Source organism: Aethalodelphis obliquidens, unplaced genomic scaffold (assembly GCF_003676395.1).
Source record: "Aethalodelphis obliquidens isolate GAN/ISIS:26980383/991018 unplaced genomic scaffold, ASM367639v1 scaffold6, whole genome shotgun sequence".
Classification (NCBI taxonomy): Eukaryota; Metazoa; Chordata; class Mammalia; order Artiodactyla; family Delphinidae; genus Aethalodelphis; species Aethalodelphis obliquidens.
The window spans coordinates 10,326,291-10,347,302 of record NW_020837950.1 but is presented as its reverse complement, the minus strand read 5'-3'; the positions used below and the strand labels follow the sequence as shown (position 1 = coordinate 10,347,302).

The 21,012-nt window shown below is 39.7% G+C and overlaps 1 protein-coding gene across 7 annotated transcripts in view; it reads left to right on the top strand.

Annotated features, from left to right (window-relative positions):
* The window catches only part of LIMCH1 (LIM and calponin homology domains 1), a 339,182-nt gene that overhangs the window by 281,971 nt on the left and 36,199 nt on the right, over nucleotides 1–21,012 (top strand). For all 7 annotated transcript variants that reach the window (XM_027103079.1, XM_027103084.1, XM_027103080.1 and 4 more), the window contains 4 exons: nucleotides 576–794; nucleotides 12,600–12,690; nucleotides 14,280–14,443; nucleotides 18,136–18,241. In XM_027103079.1, the coding sequence (XP_026958880.1) occupies nucleotides 576–794; nucleotides 12,600–12,690; nucleotides 14,280–14,443; nucleotides 18,136–18,241 (580 nt within the window). The remainder of the gene's footprint in view (nucleotides 1–575; nucleotides 795–12,599; nucleotides 12,691–14,279; nucleotides 14,444–18,135; nucleotides 18,242–21,012) is intronic.

Here is a 21,012-nt window from a genome sequence, read left to right as displayed (position 1 = left end):
AAAATATCTTAATATGCATGTCCTCTTTTTCTTGAAGAAACTGGGATGGTCCGGTTAACTAGAAATAGGGATTTACTGTCACATAGCATAGCACCGGGTTCCCTGCCCTCCATGATAGCTTCCAAAAAGTACCCATTGCTCCTGACCATGACAGGATAACCTGTGACATATTCCTGATCTAAGATGAGCTCCGCCTAATTTAATATGCTAATCAGGAAAAAAAAGTCTCAAAGTTGTGGATTAGCAGTCAGAAAGTAAATGAAAAATTACTGGAACCCAAATATGCCCTTGATTTTCTACACTGCAAAATAAAAGCAGACCCACAGTAAGGTGAACATGAAATGTATTCTAACGTGAAGCAGCCTGAGAAGGCAGACCACCTTTTAAAGAAGCCTTCAAAGATGGCATTTAGAGGAGCCCTAGTTTCTAGAACTGACCGAAGCATATAAAAGACCTTATTCTTTGTTGGACCGTGATTATTAAATGCTAATGATTTAAGGTGATTCTGAACGTGTTATTTTGTCATAATCTTTTGCTGGGGAATAGCATGTTCTTGTTCATTCCGGTTTTTACAGGTAGATGGGAAAGTCACCATGAATGGAGAGACGGTTCACGTTGACGAGGAGGAGAAGGAAAGAGAGTGTCCCCCCGTGGCACTTGCCCCCTCGTTGACCAAATCCCAGATGTTTGAAGGTGTGGCCAGAGTGCATGGGTCCCCCATGGAGCTGAAACAAGACAACAGTAGCATTGAGATCAACATAAAGAAGCCAAGTTCTCTTCCCCAAGAGCTGACGGTAAGAAGCAAACTTTTTTTTTTCCTCTTCGGGATAATTTCAATGTGAAATAATCTATTTAAAAAAAAATAAGTAGGTCTTGATAACGATCATTTCTTTCTAGGAAGGTGTATTGGTTTGCTAGGGCTGCCATAACGAAGTGACACGAACTGAGTGGCTTACACAACAGATATTAATTGTCTCATGGTCCTGATGGCTGGAAGTCCAAAGTCAAGGTGTTGGCAGGGTTGGTTCCTTCTGGTGTCTATGAGGGAGAATCTGGTCCTGGCTTCTGGTGGTTTGCTGGCAGTCTTTGGAATTCTCTGCCTTGTAGATGCACCACCCTGATCTCTACCTTGATGTTCACATGACACTCTCCCTGTGTGTTGTCTGTGTCCAAATCTCCCCTTTTTATAAGGACACAAGTCATACTGGATTAGGGACCTACTCCACTCCAGTATGACCTCATCTTAATTTAATTACATCTGCAAAAATCCTGTTTCCAAATAAGGTCACATTCTGAGGTAATTGAGTTTAGGACTTCCACATATAAATAGGGGGGAGGACACAGTTCAGCCCTAACAGAGGAATATAACAGAAGGTGTCATGTGTTACGAGTAAAAACCTTTTTCTTGTCCCCCTGCGATTGGTGTCTAGTGTTATAGAAAAAGAAATAAATCTCTGAAATACCTTCATTTCTGTCTTTTCAGGACCCCATCAGACTTGTTAAAATAATTTGAAAATAACTGGTGCCGCCAGAACCTGACTTTCCATCCTTGACAATATGTATGAAAGGGCATCTTTCTTATTAGTTTTAAAAAACTCATTAAAAATCAAATTAATTTTTTTATTGGTTTAGCCCCTGAAATCCAGTGTAATTAGAAGTACTATTGAATGGCCAAGCTGAAAAATGTAGGGTAATTCAAGAATAGCAGAAGAGAGAACTCAAAATAACATTAGATTTGCTTATTTGGAGTATAAAACGTCATCAAGAAGATTACACTTTTTCTTAGATCTCTCACCAGGGTTCGTGCTGGTTTTGCTGATCAAACCCCAAGTGTCAGTACCACAGGTACAGGCCGGCTTTTGGGGTAGAATAGAACTCTGTTCAGCCTTATCTGTTCTCACCAGAGGTTGATTTCTGTGGTTTTAATTTATAGTGTTTGGGTTGGAATTATAAAGGATGGGGGAAACTGTCACAATTTTTTCCCCCAGCACCTAGAAAAGTTTGGTCCAGAGAGAAACTTGTCTTCCAGCTCCAGGGCTAAGTTAAATGACCCAGCTAGCTAAACCCATCCAGAGGACTAGATATTATTTTTCTTATCTCCAGGATTTGTCTTTTGAAGAATAAAATATGTTTTCGCAGAGGAGCTGAGAGGATTTAATTCTTCCTCCCAGTGCTCAAGCCCTAGAAAGAGATTCAAAGTGGAATGGACCAAAATAACTTCCTCACCATGGTAACATGTTTGCTGGTCTCTAGGAGAAAAGTTTTGTGATCAAGGCACAGGCTGAATCCCTCAACCTGGAATTTAATTCTACTTTTCATTTGCATGAATGTTACCACCTCTGAAGAGTTCTTATGAGTTATCATGAGATGGAAGACTGAGTTCTGCTAGGAGTGTGGGAACTTTACTAGTAGAGTCAACATGAACTTATGCTCTTAAATTTAAATAAGTTCCCCCAATTAATTAGACATTGCAGTGGTAGGATTGCTTTTCTGGGACAGTTAGTAATTCTGTTCGTATTTTTCTTTTGCCACACTTAATGATGAGTGTTTCCTAAGTTCCCTTCATAAGTACCTTTCCATGACTCAATCTGGTTACTCTGTCCATCAGGCCACAGGCCCTTTGCACATACTGTTGAGCACAGTTCTTTGTCCCTGTACTTTGGAGAAGCAACAGTGTAGGAGCCACACTGGTCCCATAACAGAGGTACACAGGGATTAGTCAGGCCCAGTAGATTAATTCCAAGAACAAATCCTAAGGGCTCTGCTATCAGGCACGTGTCCATTCTCTACCTTTACCTCTGCCCTCTGACCATTTTGTTGTTTGAATCTGGGAGGAACCCTGCCCTTGGCGGAATAGATTTTTTTACCAGCAGAAGTTAAAGGAATAAGTAAAGAGACCAGATGGTATGAGGTCTAAACTTCCCACACCAACTATTTAATCTGTCTTGTTCAAAGCTTCTAACCCATTGGGGAAAAAGCTTTATCAATCCTATATGGAATCGTAAACAGAAGAAAAGGGGGTTTTACTTGCTTGTTTTGGGGTTTTACTAAACCTCCCTTAAAAAATACTCATTCTCAATAATTACTAATTTTCTTATTTTTACAATGAGCAACATAAAAAGAAGATAGCCTATTGTCTCTTACTGCCAGGCATTTTCCACCTTAACAGTAGTTGTGCTGCTATACTCTCTAATGGCAAAGAGAAGATGGATTGAAAGATGTCACATTGGTTACATTGCCCCAAAAGTATCTTGTTTCAAGAGAGGCAAAATTAGATGATCTGAAAGAAATCATGTTATTTCAGAAGTATATACGGTATAACAAGGAAAGCCCTAATCAAAAGGTGGCCTTGTGGACTTTTTTCTGGAAACCGTCATGATCCTAGGCAGCCTGAGGTCTAATCTCATGGAAGAGCCTGGGAGTCTCTTACTCTGGAAAAAACTGCCTAGTTTGGAGTGATTTCTAGTTCAATAAACCCTAGTGGTTCTGAAGAGGTCATAGCATTTATTTACCTCATGTCTAGTGCTTTAGGCTCCTGAATGAACCATGTCAGGGGCTACTACATTATTTTCTGGGTAGATAACTACCTGTATGTATCAGACTTCGAGGCAAGTTGTTAGCTGCACTTCATGAAATTTTAGCCAAAACACTCTTCATACTCGCTTACAACTTATGACACCAAAAGTTTTCCATTTATAATATTTTATCCTAAGAGCCATTTTCTTTTCATTAATTAATTTTTGGCTGTGTTGGGTCTTCAATGTGCGTGGGCTTTCTCTAGTTGTGGTGAGCGAAGTTGTGGCGCACGGGCTGAGTTTCTCCGTGACATGTGGGATCTTCCCGGACCAGGGCTCGAACCCGTGTCCCCTGCATTGGCAAGTGGATTCTTAACTACTGCGCCACCAGGGAGATCCCCTAAGAGCCATTTTTAAACCTACTCCTCGTTTTACTTCCTTCTCCATGTTCCAGGAAAAGCATTTCTTGACTGTGTTTCAGCCAGTATATTCCCATTGAAACGGTAGAATTCATTGGTCATGGCAAAATATGGTGACCAGCTTAAAACAGGAAGCTGCACTCAACAGCCTCCCAGGCCTTTTTACCAGCTTGCCTTGATTTGCTGTTTCTAATTCATTTGCCCCATTCTGTGGGGCTGTCAAAGGAATAGTGTTCTTCTTTTTAAATAGTGTCTTTCTTCCCAAAACTGCATTCCCAACAGATATACTTTTTACAAAGGAGTAGCCTCACCCACCACTAAAATGTCACAGTTCCTTCAGGGTGAGCTGGAACTATTCAAAGGGCACAGTACCAGTAGGCAGGAGCATTAATTCAGACGGAGAGGCCGAGCGGCAGAGAAGGGTGGGCACCACGCTGCAATGGGCCACGGGGTGTGAGGTTGGAGGGTCAGCCTCTTGGGTCAGCACAACCACTTTTGCGTATGACGTCATGTCTTCAGGTTCCTTCTACCTCATCTTTCTCATTAGAAACTCTTGGGACCATCGACTCTTACTTTAGAAATAGAGCCTAAATTAAGTTTGGCTTGTTATTAATTTTTAATACTCTGGTTATATCTATTGAGACCAACAAACTCCAGATCATCCTCATTTGAATCACCTTTAAGGTAATGAGATCATGAGAGCCGTTGTGCCGATGGTTGTCCGTTACCTGATAAGCATGAATAAATGACCTACTCTGTGGCCCATTTTTGAAATTGAAAAAGAAACTCATAAACTTGCTATGAGAGTAATTTTCATAAAGCAACTAGCAAAGTATGTAAAATAATATTTAATTAAGTGCTAGAAAACAGGGTTAGAAGCCTAGAGGGACATAAAACGGCAAGGAACAGGTAAGATCATGGTAGGCTGCAGTTAGTCTAGTTGGGAAGGTTTTATGTGGGTTTCAAAGTCAACTTGTAGGATTTGCATTGGAACGGAGGGGGAGCAAGCTGTTCCTCATGTTGCGACTAGCAGAAGCAAAGACCTCAAGAGGGGATCACAGGGCTAAGAGGTGATGAGGGTGACTAGATGCCATACACTCCACCCAGAGGGATTGGGGCTCCCACGGCCCCTCCCAGTTATCCCTGAGATATTTCCCAGTGGAAATCTAACACTCACTTTTTTTTTGCATTTTAAAATATTCGCTTCTGTAAGAAAATCATATCATAGCACAAATACTAGACTTGTAGAATCCAGGATTGGAAAAGAATTTGGAAGGTCTTTTAATCTAAGGACTAATTTATCCTGTTTAGTGACCTACAGAGAAATGTCTGCCTTCAAGATAGTCTAGTGTTTTCTTGATCCACTGTGAGCTATACTTGTCTTTGAATCTCTTCCTGCCTTGTTGTTGCCAAAAATGACCCTTTCCTAAAATACCTAAAGTACCCCATGCACTAGGTCAAAGACCAAACCCCCCCTGAGCCTCAGTTTATATTTAAAATAAGGATAATAATAGTATAGGCATCTGATGGTTATCGTGAGAATTCATATGTATAGAGCACTTAGCATGATGTCACAGTGACTCACAGAGGTGCCCTTAAGTTAGTTTTAACATTGTCATTCAACAAATGGGAGAAAGAAAGTTACCGTATATTTTTCAGAAGGCTGAAAGGGTGATAGGTGCAAAGTTTTTTAGGTTAAAGTAAGGTCATCAGAATCACCATATTGAACAGATGTGAATTTCAAACAAATGGGATAAATTCCATGTTGTCTTCCAACTCAGCCCGTCAGTAGCTCCAGCTGTAATTCTCTAGGAAGCAAACAGACATGAACAGCTTTTTCCAGAAGACGATTGCCCTTGCAGATGCTCACACGCTTCTTCCAGCAGCTCTTTTTGGTTCTCCTATTATTCACTCTTTCCCAAGTCTGGCTTCCCTCTGCCACCTAAACCCCCAGGACTCTCACCCGCTGACCTCCTGTCAGCACCTTCTTGCCAGCTCATCCCAACCGATGTCCTGCATGCCCTCTGCGCTGGCAGCACCCTCCCACCGGGTCTGTGGCAATTCTCCCTCATGGACCAACGGCCAGACTCAGCTCTGAGGGATCTAAACAACTTCGTCTGCGTTTCTCAAACTAAGTAACAAGATCTTTCCACCTTGACAAAGCTCTAGGCCTTCCTCTTGAAAATTCAGTACTTTACTAATGTTTTCTGATCCAGGAAAACAGACAATCAGATCTTTCTTGAAACATTTCATTTTGCAGTGAGAGCAGGGTGAAGGCATTTGAGTAGGTGCTGTTTTCCTTACAACTGTGACCAACTGCAGATTCCTTTTAGATGTCAAATGTCAACAGACATTTCTCTAGAAACTGTTTTACTCCATCCAGAAGTAGTTGCAAGAGCATTAGATTTAATACTCTAATTAAGTCATTAAAGATATTTAGGTCTGAAAGCATTTACTGACTTCAAGATAGTATACATCAGGAACAATAAAAAAAATCAAACCTGGGTCAGACCCGCACATTGTTGGCTGGAGAAGTTTAAGGCAAAAAGAAAAAGTTTAAGGAGTGGAAAGGCTGATTCTCCACGTAGATCCTGTTTCAACCAGTGAAAATAGATATTTGGTGATATAAAAGCAAAAAGGGAAACATATGCATGGCATATGTGGCACCTGGGTCCTGGTGCCAAGACATAAATAGACTGATTTTCCAGGCTTGCGTCCAGATAAGTTCTTCAGGACTGGAGCCGGACAGTCAGTCAGAGTCACCGAATAGCAGCTCAGGTAAGGACCTTGGACATCACACCTTCCAACCCGTAGAGGTTAAATGATCAGTCCAAGCTTTCATACCTCCTCTGTCCTAGAAACAGGGCCACTCAGACCCTGGGTCTCAGGACCATTTGTCCTCTCCTGCTTCATATATCCAATTCATTCCACAGAGACGCTCTCTGGGCTGGTTCACCAGTAAGATTCTTGTTAAAAGAACAGCCCAAAGCCAGGCAGATCTGTGGCTAGACCATGTCCCTCTCAAGCCAGGAAACTGCCACCTCCCACCTGTGGCCTCAGGGCTCGGTCTGGCACCAGGGCCAGTTTAGATGGTGTTCTTAGTCAGGGGGACTCCAACTCCCGGCTTAGGCCCCTGTAACCTTTCTGTGCTCTCATTCATTCATGTCCAGGGATCTGTTTTTATTTTCATTCTTGAGACAGTATTACCAGTTGGAGAAGGGAAGGCTTCTCCTCTTTTCAGCTATAACCAAAGGAACGTGTGGGCCATAAAGCACATTTTCCAGCAAGACAGGTTTGTTTCAGGCAAATCTCTGAGTCCATCGGCACCGGTTAAAACTGCCAATTTTGAACTCATTACCTTTGAAGTAATGATGTGAGTACAAAAGTAACAAGACTTCAGAATGGAGTATCAGACAGACGTTAATTAAACTGGCTTTGGGATTTCCCTTGATTATATATAGTCTATATATATATAGCAGAATATAGAAAACCATAAAAAAAATAAACTAGTTATTACTCCAGCCACTCAGAAGTTAAGATTTTTTAAAATGTGCATCCTTCTTTTTCTCAGTGTATAGAAAATATTTTGGGGGGATCATGTTATTCAAATTGTGTTGTAACTTGCTTTTGCTCTTAATTTATCCTGAATATTTTGTTAGTAATAGCTTGATTTTGATGACTAGTATGCATTTAAACTAAGCTTGACAGTATAAATTTCGTAAATAATGCATCTAACATTTGCTCCCCTATCATGGGTTACATGTTGGCTCTATGTCAGATACCATGCTGGGTCCCTGCCCCGCTCAGAACCTGGCCTGGATCAAAAGCCTCAAGATGGGGTGATGGCTGGGGGTGGTCCAGTCTCAAGCTGCCCTGGGAAGTGGAGACTTGGCTAACTTGCCCCCTGTCCCGAGAGATCCCGGAGAGTTCTCATCTTTTGCATAATAAATGGATGAGAGGTAGAATGGAAAGGATGAGGTAGAATGGATGAGAAGGAAAGGGCATGGAAAGGGCAGCAATAAACTTGGGACACTCAGGTTCGGGATTGCATCTTATGGGTCAAAACCTTTAAATACCTGGGGAGAAGTTGGCAGTGGGTGTGACTCCAAGTCCAGATGTTGGAGCATTGAGGTTACCAGCACAGGTCAGGGTTCCTACCTCCCCTGCCTACTAGCAATGTGACTCTGGGTGAGTGACTTAGCCTCCTGAGCCTCAGCTTCCTCACCTGTATAAAGGGAATCGTATTGGTGCATACTTTATACAAGCTTGCTCTGAGGACTAAGGAAGGTAATCCACATCGAGTGCTGACATGTGGGAAATCTAGTAAATATTGACCATGGCTACAGTGACAACAGTGTATAACCTTTAAAACATACTTTCAAGGGAAGATAAATTGGGTCATCTGGGAGTTCAGTATTTGAATGTTAAGCCACATAGAAATGCATCCAGAAACATGAGTATTCTTGAAAATCGAAGTTCTGCATTAGTCATGCATAAGTAAAATATTACTGAAGTGAGGTGTGCTAGAAAAATCATCCTTATTGAAGTAGTGCTTGAGGACTTTGTCTCTTCTGCATTATAAATTATGTCTAGGGCTTCCCTGGTGGTGCAGCGGTTAAGAATCCGCCTGCTAATGCAGGGGACACGGGTTTGAGCCCTGGTCCGGGAAGATCCCACATGCCACGGAGCCTAAGCCCATGTGCCACAACTACTGAGCCTGCGCTCTAGAGCCCGTGAGCCACAACTACTGAGCCCACGTGCCACAGCTACTGAAGCCTGTGTGCCTAGAGCCCGTGCTCTGCAACAAGAGAAGACACGGCAATGAGAAGCCCACGCACCGCAACAAAGAGTAGCCCCTGCTCGCCACAACTAGGGAAAGCCTGCACACAGCAACGAAGACCCAGTGCAGCCAAAAATAAATAAATAACATAAATAAATTTTAAAAAACTATGTCTAAAGGTCTTCATGAATTATCTTATTTCATTGATTCCAAGGGGCACACTTGCCACACTTGAGCATCTCTAAATCAGGACATGTCTTTTTTTTTTTTTTTCAGGATATGTCTTATAATCAATAGTGTGTCCTATTTAGTTTGTTTAGTAGTTTGTTTTCTTTCTTAGTAGTACCTAAAATAATACAACTTAAACTTGATGACATCTAAGATTTAATAAAATATGTCCATTTCTTTGTTCATGTTTGGGCTGGGAAGGCTTTGGCTCAGTTTTTGTAGTTATTTATTTCCCAGTCACTGGAAACACCAGTGTTCTCAAGAACATCATACATCAATATTTAACTGCAAATTTGTTTCCCAACCTCAGATAGTTTTCCATAATCTAATCCATTTGGGGAGAAAACGTAAAAATCAGTATTTCAGACAGTATTTTATATATTAAAAATCAGTATCTCTGACTATTTATATATTAACATCATAAAACAAAAAACACTATGTATTAATACTTCTATGTGTGTGGGGGGACACTTTAAATTATTAAACCCAGGTTATTCTGTTGTAATACTAGGCTGGTGGGTCTTCAAATACTACTCTCATGTCAGTTGTTCATATAACAGTGTACACACACACACAGAGAACATATATATGTAACTTCACTATAATAAAAGAGACTTTGGTTCATTTAACCATTTCCACTCATTAAGTCTCTTAAGGGGTTTCAATTCAGGCTTCTTGATGTATTAAAAAGTTACAAAATCCATTTATAGTATAAATATGATGCTTATTTCCTTCCTAGGGTTTTAAAGGTGCATGTTAATTTAATATTATGTTCTTCCAGAATTGATACACAGTTATCCATCATTAGAAAGTGCTCATCTAGTTATGAAGATGTCAAAACTACCCCATCCTCCAAAAGAAAAAGCATATCTTTGCCACTAGATGCTATTAGAAAATTCTTTAGCAGCTTGAAAGGCTAGTGGCTTAAAGTTTCCTTGTGTCTTTTTTTTTAACTTTGAAAATTTGCAAATAATTTTTTTTACAAATTTTTTTCCATTTTTTTATTGTGGTAAAGTAAAACATAAAATTTACTATCTTAACCATTTTTAAGTGCACAGTTTAGTAGTATTTAGTACATTCATATTGTGCAACCATTGCCACCATCCGTCTCCAGAACTCTTTTCATCTTGCTAAACTGAAACTCTGTACCCATTAAACAATAGTTCCCCATGGCCCCCTCCCCTCAGACCCAGGCAACAATCATTTTACTTTTTTTTTCTCCTTCACTTTTCCCCCATGCCCCAGCCTCTGGTAGCTACTATTCTACTCTCTGTTACTACGGGTCTGGCATTTTTTAATTTTAATTTTGTAGATTCCAGATGTAACTGAGATCATGCAATATTTGTCTTTCTGTGTCTGGCTTATTTCACTCAGCATAATGTTCTCCAGGTTCATACATATTGTCACAAATGACAGGATTTTCTTCTTTTTAAAGGCTCAATAATATTCCATTGTATATGTGTGTATAATATTGATATTTGTGCATATAATAGTAATATTTACATATCAGAATATATGAATAATATATACATATTTTCTTTATCTAGTCATCCATCAACATTTAGGTTGTTTCCATATCTTAACTATTGTGAATAATGCTGCAATGAACATGAGAGTACAGATATCTCTTCGAGATACTGATTTCATTTCCTTCGGCTATATATACCTAGAAGTGGAATTGCTGGATCATATAATAGTTCTATTTTAAATTTTTGATGAAACTCCATACTGTTTTCCATAATGGCTGTGCCAATTTATATTCCCACCATCAGTGTACAATGGTTCCCTTTTCTCCACATTCTCAACAACACTTGCCATCTTTTGACTTTTTTTTTTTTTTTTTTGGCTGCGTTGGGTCTTCGTTGCTGCACGCGGGCTTTCTTTAGTTGCGGCGAGCGGGGGCTACTCTCGGTTGCAGTGAGCAGGCTTCTCATTGCGGTGCCTCCTCTTTGTTGCGGAGCACAGGCTCTAGGTGCGTGGGCTTCAGTAGTTGTGGTGCACGGGCTTAGTTGCTCCGCGGCATGTGGGATCTTCCCGACCAGGGCTCGAACCCACGTCCCCTGCATTAGCAGGCGGATTCTTAACCACTGTACCAGGGAAGTCCCTCTTTTGACTTTTTGATAATAACAATCCCTAAAAGATATAAGGTGATATCTCGCTGTAGTTTTGATTTCCCCGGTGATTAGTGATGTTGAGCATCTTTTCATATACATGACTTCAGTTGGCCATTTGTATATCTTCTTTGGGAAAATGTCTATTCAGGTCCTTTTCCCATTTTTAAGTTGGTTTATTTGATGTTTTTTGCTATTGAGTTGTAAGAGTTCCTTTTGTATTTTGGATATCAATCCCCTATTGGATGTATGATTTGCAAATATTTTCTCCCATTCCATAGATTGCCCTCTCATTTTGTTATTTGTTTCCTTTGCTGTCCAGAAACATTTCAGTTTGATGTAGTCCCACTTGTTTATTTTTGCTTTTGTTGCCTGAGCTTTTGGTGCCAAATCCAAGAAATCATTGCTAAGACCAATGCCTAGGAGATTTCCCCCTGTTTTCTTCTAGGAGTTTTATGGTTTGCAGTCATACTTTTAAGTCTTTTATCCATTTAGACATTGATTTTGGTGTATGGTGTAAGATAAGAGTCCAATTTCATTCTTTTGCATGTCGATATCCAGTTTTCCCAACAGCATTTACTGAAAAGTCTATCCTTTACCCATTTTGTATTCTTGGTGCCTTTGTCAAAAATTAGTTGACCATGAAAGTGTGGGTTGATTTCTGGATGTTCTGTTCCATTGATTTATGTGTCTGTTTTTATGCCAGTACCAAACTGTTTTGATTAATGTAGCTTGGTAACATAGTTTAAAATCAGGAAATGTGATGCTTCCAGTTTTGTTCTTCTTGCTCAGGATTGCTTTAGCTATTTGGGGTCCTTCGTATTTCCATATGAATTTTAGGGTTTTTTTTTTTTTCTATTTCTGTGAAAAATGCCATTGGAATTTTTAGAGGGATTGCATTGAATCTGTAGATTGCTTTGGGTAATGGGGATATTTTAACAATATTAATTCTTCCAATCCACGAATACAAGATATCTTTCCATTTCTTTCTGTCTTCTTCAGTTTCTTTCAGAAATTATGGGGGGGGGGGTGGAATATGAGAAGTTGGGTAACAGAAAGTTGTTGAGAGCCCAGGAAGGGAGAGAACTTCAAGAATAAAATGCACAGTGCTAAGAGCCACCAGCATCTGTGCTGAAGACAAGCTACTGAGAGGTTAATTGCAACTTGAAAAAAATATTTTTTTCACTGGTGATATGACCCTAAGCCAACTGTAAACCCATTTGGAAGCAAGAGAGTGGTAACTATGATTTTGAAAAACTGATAGTGAAAGGAAGGAAAAAGAGGCAGTCAGAGGAGGTGGGGAGGTAGTGGGGTTGTGTGCCCTCATAACATGGTTCTGCTTCAGCACTTATGTTCTCCTTCACGGAACGTCTCTTTCCGACAAACCCAGCCTTTCACCACTGGAAATAGAAAAGAGTGAATTCATATAGGCAGCTCACCTCGTTGGCCTGAAAATTACTACTGGAAAAAAGAGAAAGAAATCCTTTACCTTCTAGAACCTTCAAAGGGATAATGTATTCAAGGTGGAAAAATATCTTTCTTTTAGGCAACGACTGAAGAAACTGAAACAAACAGTCAAGAAGATGAGAATGATGGTGAAAAAACAGAAAAAGGGAATACAGAAGTTGCCTCATCAGGTTTGTTTTTATAACAGACTAGTTTTAAGGTAAAGCGTGATAACTCTTAAGAGAATGAAAATAGAAAAGGTAGTGAATGAGGCTCTGTGACTGGTGTGGTTGTGCTGCCACCTAGTGACGTCCTGGGGGAAATTCTGACCAAGTGATTTATCTTGCTGTAAAAAAAAACAGGAACCCATGCTTTTTGCTACCTTACTTCGTTTTTTTTTTCTTTTTTGGTACGCGCACCTCTCACTGTTGTGGCCTCTCCCCGGACGCGCAGGCCCTGCGGCCATGGCTCACGGGTCCAGCCGCTCCGTGGTATGTGGGATCTTCCCGTATCGGGGCACGAACCCATGTCCCCTGCATCGGCAGGTGGATTCTCAACCACTGCGCCACCTGGGAAGCCCTCATTTTGTTGAAAGTTTATCTCCATCATCATAAGAGAGTTATATTTCCCCTAATCAATAATGCTAAAAACTGAGGGTTATATTTAACACACAGTAACAACAATAGATAAGACAGATTAAAAATATATCATAAAAATAGATGCTGAGGGCTTCCCTGGTGGCGCAGTGGTTGAGAGTCCGCCTGCCGATGCGGGGGACACGGGTTCGTGCCCCGGTCCGGGAAGATCCCACATGCCGCGGAGCGGCTGGGCCCGTGAGCCATGGCCACTGAGCCTGCGCGTCCGGAGCCTGTGCTCCGCAACGGGGAGGCCACAACAGTGAGAGACCTGCATACCGCAAAAAAAAAAAAAAAAAAAAAAAAAGATGCTGAAGTGGTAAACCCAATGAATAGTTTGAAAGAATAAAGTAATGCCACAAATATGAACAGTGAGTATGAATAGAAACCCACTCTTCCCTAAAGTAATATTTCTCGATATTTTAAACACATTTTTTCTTTTGATAAACATGAAAACCTCTCACCCTTTTCTAATACCAAGTTATTTTTAAATGGCATTGTAAAGTAAATTAAAAGTCATTACTAAAAATTTTAGTGTATACTTTTTCAAACTAGACTGTACCTCCACATTCTGATATGCCCCCTCAGGTGGTGACTTTTCCACCCACTTTAGACTGTATCAAATTCTTCTTTGTATACCCGAGAACACTTAATTTTCATTGCATTATATTGCTTTTAACCACACAATCCCTAACACATTCCAATTATGAAAACATGATGTTAAAAAGGAACATTGAAATACAAAAGGAAGAGTCAGGCTGCCCCTCATTTGGAAAGAAATTTGGATAGAAATTATCTATAAATGTTCACCTGTCCAACCCACCTCTCGTAATATTTCCTACCAGCATTTTGTTTCATGTAGTGTTATTCATATGTAAACTGGGACTCTTATTCAGAACTTAAGTTTTTCATAGTGGGGTTCTTTGATGTGTTTTATGTTGCTTTATTTTTTAATAATATCTTGAAAGAGCCTAGAGAATTCTAGTACCTGAAGCTCTTTTGTACCTCTCATCACACTGTAATCCAGCTCCGTGTTGCCCCGGGCAAGATATGTACTCAGTGTACTTCCTGGCATGGCAGGACCAATGAGCCTTTATATGGTTTTCATCTTGTTCTTTATGTTTCTGAATGTAACTCCATTTCAGAGCCACAGTGTTTTACATCAACTGTGACTCGATCCAGCCCGACCGTGGCCTTTGTGGGGCTCTCCTCCAGCCCCCAGGTGAAGAACGAGGTGCCAGAAGAGAAAGACCAGAAGAAACCGGAAAACGAAATGAGTGGAAAGGTGGAACTGGTGCTGTCACAAAAGGTGAGGTGGACTAAAGCCGTTAAGTCCACGATTCACGTGGCTTCGTGGTACTGCCGGCTGCCATGGTGGCACCGTTTTGTAATGAAGGTTTATTTTCTCTCCTGATCTTGTTTCCTACCTTTGATCTGTATTTTTTTTCTTAATACAAATATAATACATGTTCATTGTAAAAAAAAAAATGTAACTACCTATAGAAAGATGTCTGTGTTAGTCCACTTGGGCAGCTGTAACAGAAAACCATAGACTCGGTGGCTTATAAACAACAGAAATTTATTTCTGTCCGTTATGGCAGCTGGGAGGGGCGAGAGCAAGGCGCTGACAGTCAGCATCTGGTGAGAACCCGCTTCCTGACTCACAGACGGCTGTCTTCTTGCTGTGCCCTCACTTGGCAGAAGGGCCAAGGGTCCTGAGTCTCTTTTATACCATCACTAGTCCCATTCATGAGATCTTCACCCCCATGACCTAATCACCTCCCAGAAGGCCCAGCTCCCAATACCATTACCTTGGGGGTTAGGGTTTCAGCATATGAATTTTGGGGGGACACAAACATTCAGCCTATAGCTATTTATTTTTAATGTCTATTTACAGTGATATACATGGAAGTATGTAACAAATCTATCAAATAGTATGTGTAAGTATACATAAATATATAAATAAAAAACAGAAATAGAGCAAGAGAGAGAAAAAGTCACTGAAACCTACCTCTCTATTAATAATAAGTGGTATATATATTCTCTCAACATCTTTTAAAATTTATTTTAAATGGCTAATTTTTATAAAATTATTTTTATAAAAATTTTTATAAAAATTTTTATAAAATTTATATACATTTAAAAGAAAAATGTGGTATAGATATCTGTTATAAAGCTTTGCAGTTAGGTTTTAGTTTGCCGTGCATGAACTTGTTTATTTTTAACTTACTCCATATTCTCTTTCCAATATTTACCTGTTTTACAGTAATGGTACTTCTGATGCCTCTGAACTTGAATAACAAGGAAACCAGAAAATTATTATTCTGATATAATGGGTTTTAACATCTTGTTTTTATTAAATTTCTTCTTTGTTTGGAGTCTCATCTCTTTCATATTAATTTAGTTTGTTTTCAGGCACAGTCTAAAAGTCATCTTTTGTACCTCTTGTCCTCAACCTTGGTTACCCTTTAGAATTTAATAGATACCAGGTCATATAAATCTCAGTCTCTGGGAACAGGGCTCAGGCATCTGTATTTTCGAAAGGTCCCCAGGTGATTCTGATGGGTCACCAAGATAGAGTACAACTGACTTGCCTACTGGACACTTTATGTGGTGATATTCCAACTTTAAAAATTAAACCTAAATTTGGATTTGACTTTAGAGTGAAAATTTTACCACTTCTAGTTCTGGTTCATCTATCATCTACTCAGCCAATAGTGGTTGTGCACCTACTATGTGCCAAGCACTCTGCAGACACTGGATATTCAACAGTGAATAAGACACAGCCCCTGGCCTTAAGATGCTGAGAGTGCTGTATGCCTGGTGGAACCCAAAAATGCCTGCTTCCCTGATGCCTTTTGGGGATTTCAGACTCTAGCTACTCCCCCATTTTTATACATAGAGAATTAAAAAATGGTCTGGAGGTCTGAACAGAAGAACCTAACTGTAGGAAAAGCGTTGGGGGCAGACAGGATTTCCTGCCCTTGCAGGTTGTGCCTGACCCACATTACACTTGTAATCTATTTATTTCTTCTTCTTGCAAATTGACCTTTTTTCCTATGTAAATATAAAATGAAAGGAAAACTCATAACATTGCTAGAAAAAATATTTTTAAAATCAAACAAAATGGATACCATAACATAAAAAATATTCATCTGCATTCCTCATCTGTGTAACCTCATCTATGTGATCCATCTTTGGACCCCCAGTGTCATGGCTACCCTACTATGGAAAAAATTGTTTTCAGGGGTTCTTAACTTTGTGTGTATGTGTGTGTGTGCACACGCGTGTACGTGCACCATGGACCCTTTGTCTATCTGGTAAACATTATTCTCAGAATAATATTGTTTAAACCATAAAATATACAGCATTACCAAGTTTTCCTTGGTATCAAGTAGTACGAAATATGTATAACCACATGACTTCTTTTCTGTGGACTCCAGGTTAAGAATCTCTGCTAGATGATTAGCAAATGGAATTATGGTCTTTGAACCCAATGCTTTTCACACCATGTGAATTTCTCTTTTCTCCTTTCTCTACTTTACAGTTAATTTTTAGAGAAAGAAAGAAAGAAAGATGATGACAGTGGTTGCAACAGCTTTTATTTTCTGATTTCACTTGAGAGTGTTACCTTTATAAAACAAAGTACCAATGCACACAGGCTGACCTTTTACATAGTGGGTATTTTGAGCATTTCTGCTGAGATTAACTGTTTCATTTACAACCAGGCATTATCTGAAACATATTTTTGTCAATTCCACTATGGAGGAAATGGTATGAGCTTAAGATCTGAGGGTTGTCAACTTTGGTAAATCTAGGCCTTGGGTTTTGCTGCATGTTTTAACACTGAAGTTCATTAGGACATCTAGTTGACCTCTGTAATGCAGAACAATTAACTGTATTTTCTTCAAGATTCCGTTAGGGTTGAATATATTATTCATCAAGAAAAATAAAATCTTACTGAGGAGAAATTCTAGACATTAAATCATCCTGAGGACCAAATAAGAGATCAACTTATGATGAAACAAATGCTCTGGAGCCTCACTCGCCCACTGGCCATAAAATTAATCTTTTCATGGCCACCAGCCAGTGAATCAGAGAAGATTCTGTAAGCAGCTAAAAGGACATCGGAACTGATCCAGCCACACTCCTCATTCCGATCTCTGCTCAGAGTCTATTGACTCTTTATTTTGGTCTTTAGTTTGGTTATCTGGTCTTTCAGAAATCAGTTGATTAGAAGCAACAAATCGGAAGGAGGGTGTTCTACCAAAGGCCCTTCCGATTGGGGGGGAAACAAAATAAAATTAACTAGCAATAACAAGAAAAATCTGTTTTTACAAAGCAAACATAAGAATTTTTAAAGCCTGTAACTTTGGATCTATTTACCATAAGGTCATGTGGTCTAACATGCTTCAAAAATCCCTTAAGGGCATCATCGCTATGGCGCTGTTTGATATAATGGTTATTTACAATAATGCTTCTTTGTCAACAAGCACAGTATATTGTCTTTAATGTGCTTTGCGTAAATTTGTTGGGGGGAGTATGTAGTGTCTCAAGAATAATGCCCATTAGAAGGTAATATTACTTTAATATTTAATACTTACATAGTAAGATTTTTTTTAAATCTTATGTGGAACATCTCACTTCCTGACATTACAAATTCAGTATTATGTAGTACCAAGAAGAGAAACCGTGATTGATCCCAATAAGAACATGAAACAGAGTGAGGTATTATCTCAAATATGGAATATTGTCCTCTGAGTTTGAAGAAACATGATCATCAAATTTTTATGCTCTAGTTTGATTTCTCTGAAAAATTGACCTCTCTGTTAATGTAGAAAAGCATGAAGGGGTTTGGAGAAGGGGCAACATTTTCCATTTACAATTTAAATGTTTGGGCTTCTTGACTTATTGTAGCCATGGATCCTTAAATTTTATTTCACCTGTGCATTTAGTAATGGACAATACTTGTAATATGTATGTCTGTTGCCCATGATCCAGGTGGTAAAGCCAAAATCTCCAGAACCAGAAGCAACCCTGACGTTTCCATTTCTGGACAAAATGCCTGAAAGCAGCCAATTACCTTTGCCAAATCTCAGTTCTCAAGGTAAAAAGATAGAAGTGTTTTGTTTCAGTTCTACGTGTTCTGCTGGGCCCATCTGTAGTGAAATATTCTTCATTTTCAAGGCAGATCACTTCCTTTATGTTGATGTACCTTTAGCCGTTGGGTTTGCCAGAGTCCATGATGGCTGAATTAATCACTTCCGAGTGGAGGTCTGGAGCTACAGTCTCTGTTTGGCTTAGCCAGGAACCCCCGCTGCCAAGACCGTTTTGTCAGCCAGACACTGTAGGCACAATAGGGCCTATACCAGTATTTGATACCCAAAAATCACTTTTATTGGCTCTTAAATATTTTAAAAAATAAAAAATCAATAACTTTAATAAAGAGTTTATGATCTTAATATTATGTCAAGTTCATTAACTGTTAATTGTCTAGTCTTCCTAAGATATTCATTTACTTTGACAGTGATTTTGGAAGAAAGTCAGATTTTCTTGCCCCGTCATAGTTCCTGGCTGTGCGTGATGATTACCAAGAAACATTCACGATCATAGATTCAACGTGTTACTCAGAGCCAAAAACTTTAATCTTTCCAAAAATGCTTTACAGTTAGAATATATAGTTATATGGAACACATATATATATAGGCTGAGGATAAACCTTAATATATTTCATATGTTTGATATATTTTTTTTAACATCTTTATTGGAGTATAATTGCTTTACAATGGCGTGTTAGTTTCTGCTTTATAACAAAGTGAGTCAGCTATACATATACATATACATATATCCCCATATCTCCTCCTTCTTGCATCTCCCTCCCACCCTCCCTATCCCACTCCTCTAGGTGGTCACAGAGCACCAAGCTGATCTCCCTGTGCTATGCAGTTGCTTCCCACTAGCTATTTATTTTACACGTGGTAGTGTTTATATGTCCATGCCACTCTCTCACTTTGTCCCATGTTTGATACATTTTAACATGTTTGGTATAATTTAGGGAGGGATGGCCTCGAAAAATATGGGCGTTTAGGGCCTAGGAAGGTCTTAAAATGGCAATGGCCACTGCAAAGTCCCCAAGTGCCTTTAGGCCATGTATAGGTTGTGAATTCACCCCTTTATTCTTTAAGAGCCCAACCTGAATCCGTTTATCTTGGTTAGAACCCCAGGCACCCACAACCACCAGAAAGGAGCCTGAGGGATGTGAACAGTAGGGGGCTGGGTCCTGAGGATTCCGTGATCCATAGGGACTATGCTTCACAAGAGACAGACCACCGGGCTTTACTGGTGTGAGTTCTCTCTCTTTACTGATGTGATGTGAAAACGGCGAGAGTTCAGGAGGCAAGAACTATAAGGTTTCTTGTTTTTCTTTTTTAACGTGCTTTCCCCAGTACACTTTATAGATCTATCAGTCCAGGCAAAGAGAGGATGTACAGGGTCATTGTGGCTGGGGACTTGTTGCTTTTCTTTTCAAGGATGGGCAGCTCTGTGGCAGAATGCTACTTGGCTTCCATTAGTCTTTGTTGACGGCTGGGAGATAAGTTGGGCTCTATCTGCATAACAGGAGGTACTCGGGAGGGAATTAATTGGTACAGGTACTGATGATCACTAGCTTCTTAATGTGGAAACAAGTTCAATACTGTCTTCAAAGCATTTGATTTAAATTCGTCAGCCCTACTGTCCTGAAGGGAAGTGACAAAAGTAAACTCTCCTAACTGGGCCAGCAATTGGTCACATTTAGATTTTAATTCTGCCCTATTTCTAGCACTTTTTAATTGTGTATATAAGTAATATAGAGAGGAAATAGATATTTCAAGCCATATTAATTAGTTTTATTGTCTTCGATATTTTTACATCTAATTATCTGTTGTAAGACATTTCGACTTTGTAAAATGTGCTGTTGAATTAAGGGACTTTACTTCATGCTTTATCTAAGGTGAATGAAAAATAAAATTCAGTGGCACTAGAGCATTTCCAAAATCATTCTTCAAGATGGGATTATATTTGTCATATACCTATTCCATACTCTTGTCTGGCTCATGGAAACTGTAATTACAGCTGCAGGCTCTAGAGACAGAAGGCCTGGCTTCAAATTCTGGCTCTTCAAGTTCTAATCTGTATGATCTTACCCACCAAGTTCTCTCTAACCTCTGTCACCCGTAAACTGGAAATAATAACAGTACCAACCTCATAGGGTTGTTGGAAGAATTAAATGAGATAAACCAAAAAAAACAAAAAAACAAGGCATTTAGCTCAACACCTGACCTAGAATAAGCACTACAGTATAATCTAGTAGCTGCAGAATAGTTGCAGTAAGAGTAGAAGTATAGAGCAAGGTTCCAGGCAGGAATAAAGCATTCTTAAATGCTCTCCTTAAAATAGGAGTGTTTATATTGTAGAGACATAGCAGTAATTTTCGAACCTGAGATGTGGCAGGGTCTCCTGCAGGATTAATTAAAACACCGCTCTCTGGACCCCACCCGTACAGCATCTGATTGTGTAGGTCTGGGCTGGGGCCACAGTACTAACATTTCTAACAAGTTCCCAAAGGTGATGCTGGTGCTGCAGATCCAGGGACCACACTCTGGAAACCACTGGCTTGAAGCATGTGTTTAAATTGTGTACCAAAAACATCACTGGTAGATGTAAAAATAACATTAATACTTGTTTGGAGTGTCTAAAGTTCCTATCTTTCAAGTAGCAAAAGGCCTCTAATAAATGTAGTCTTAAAAGACATGATTTGTCTTTAATTGGGGGTTGGCGGGGGGTATAGGGCTTTGCCCAGCTATAAAAAGTCAGCATAGGGGCTTCCCTGGTGGCGCA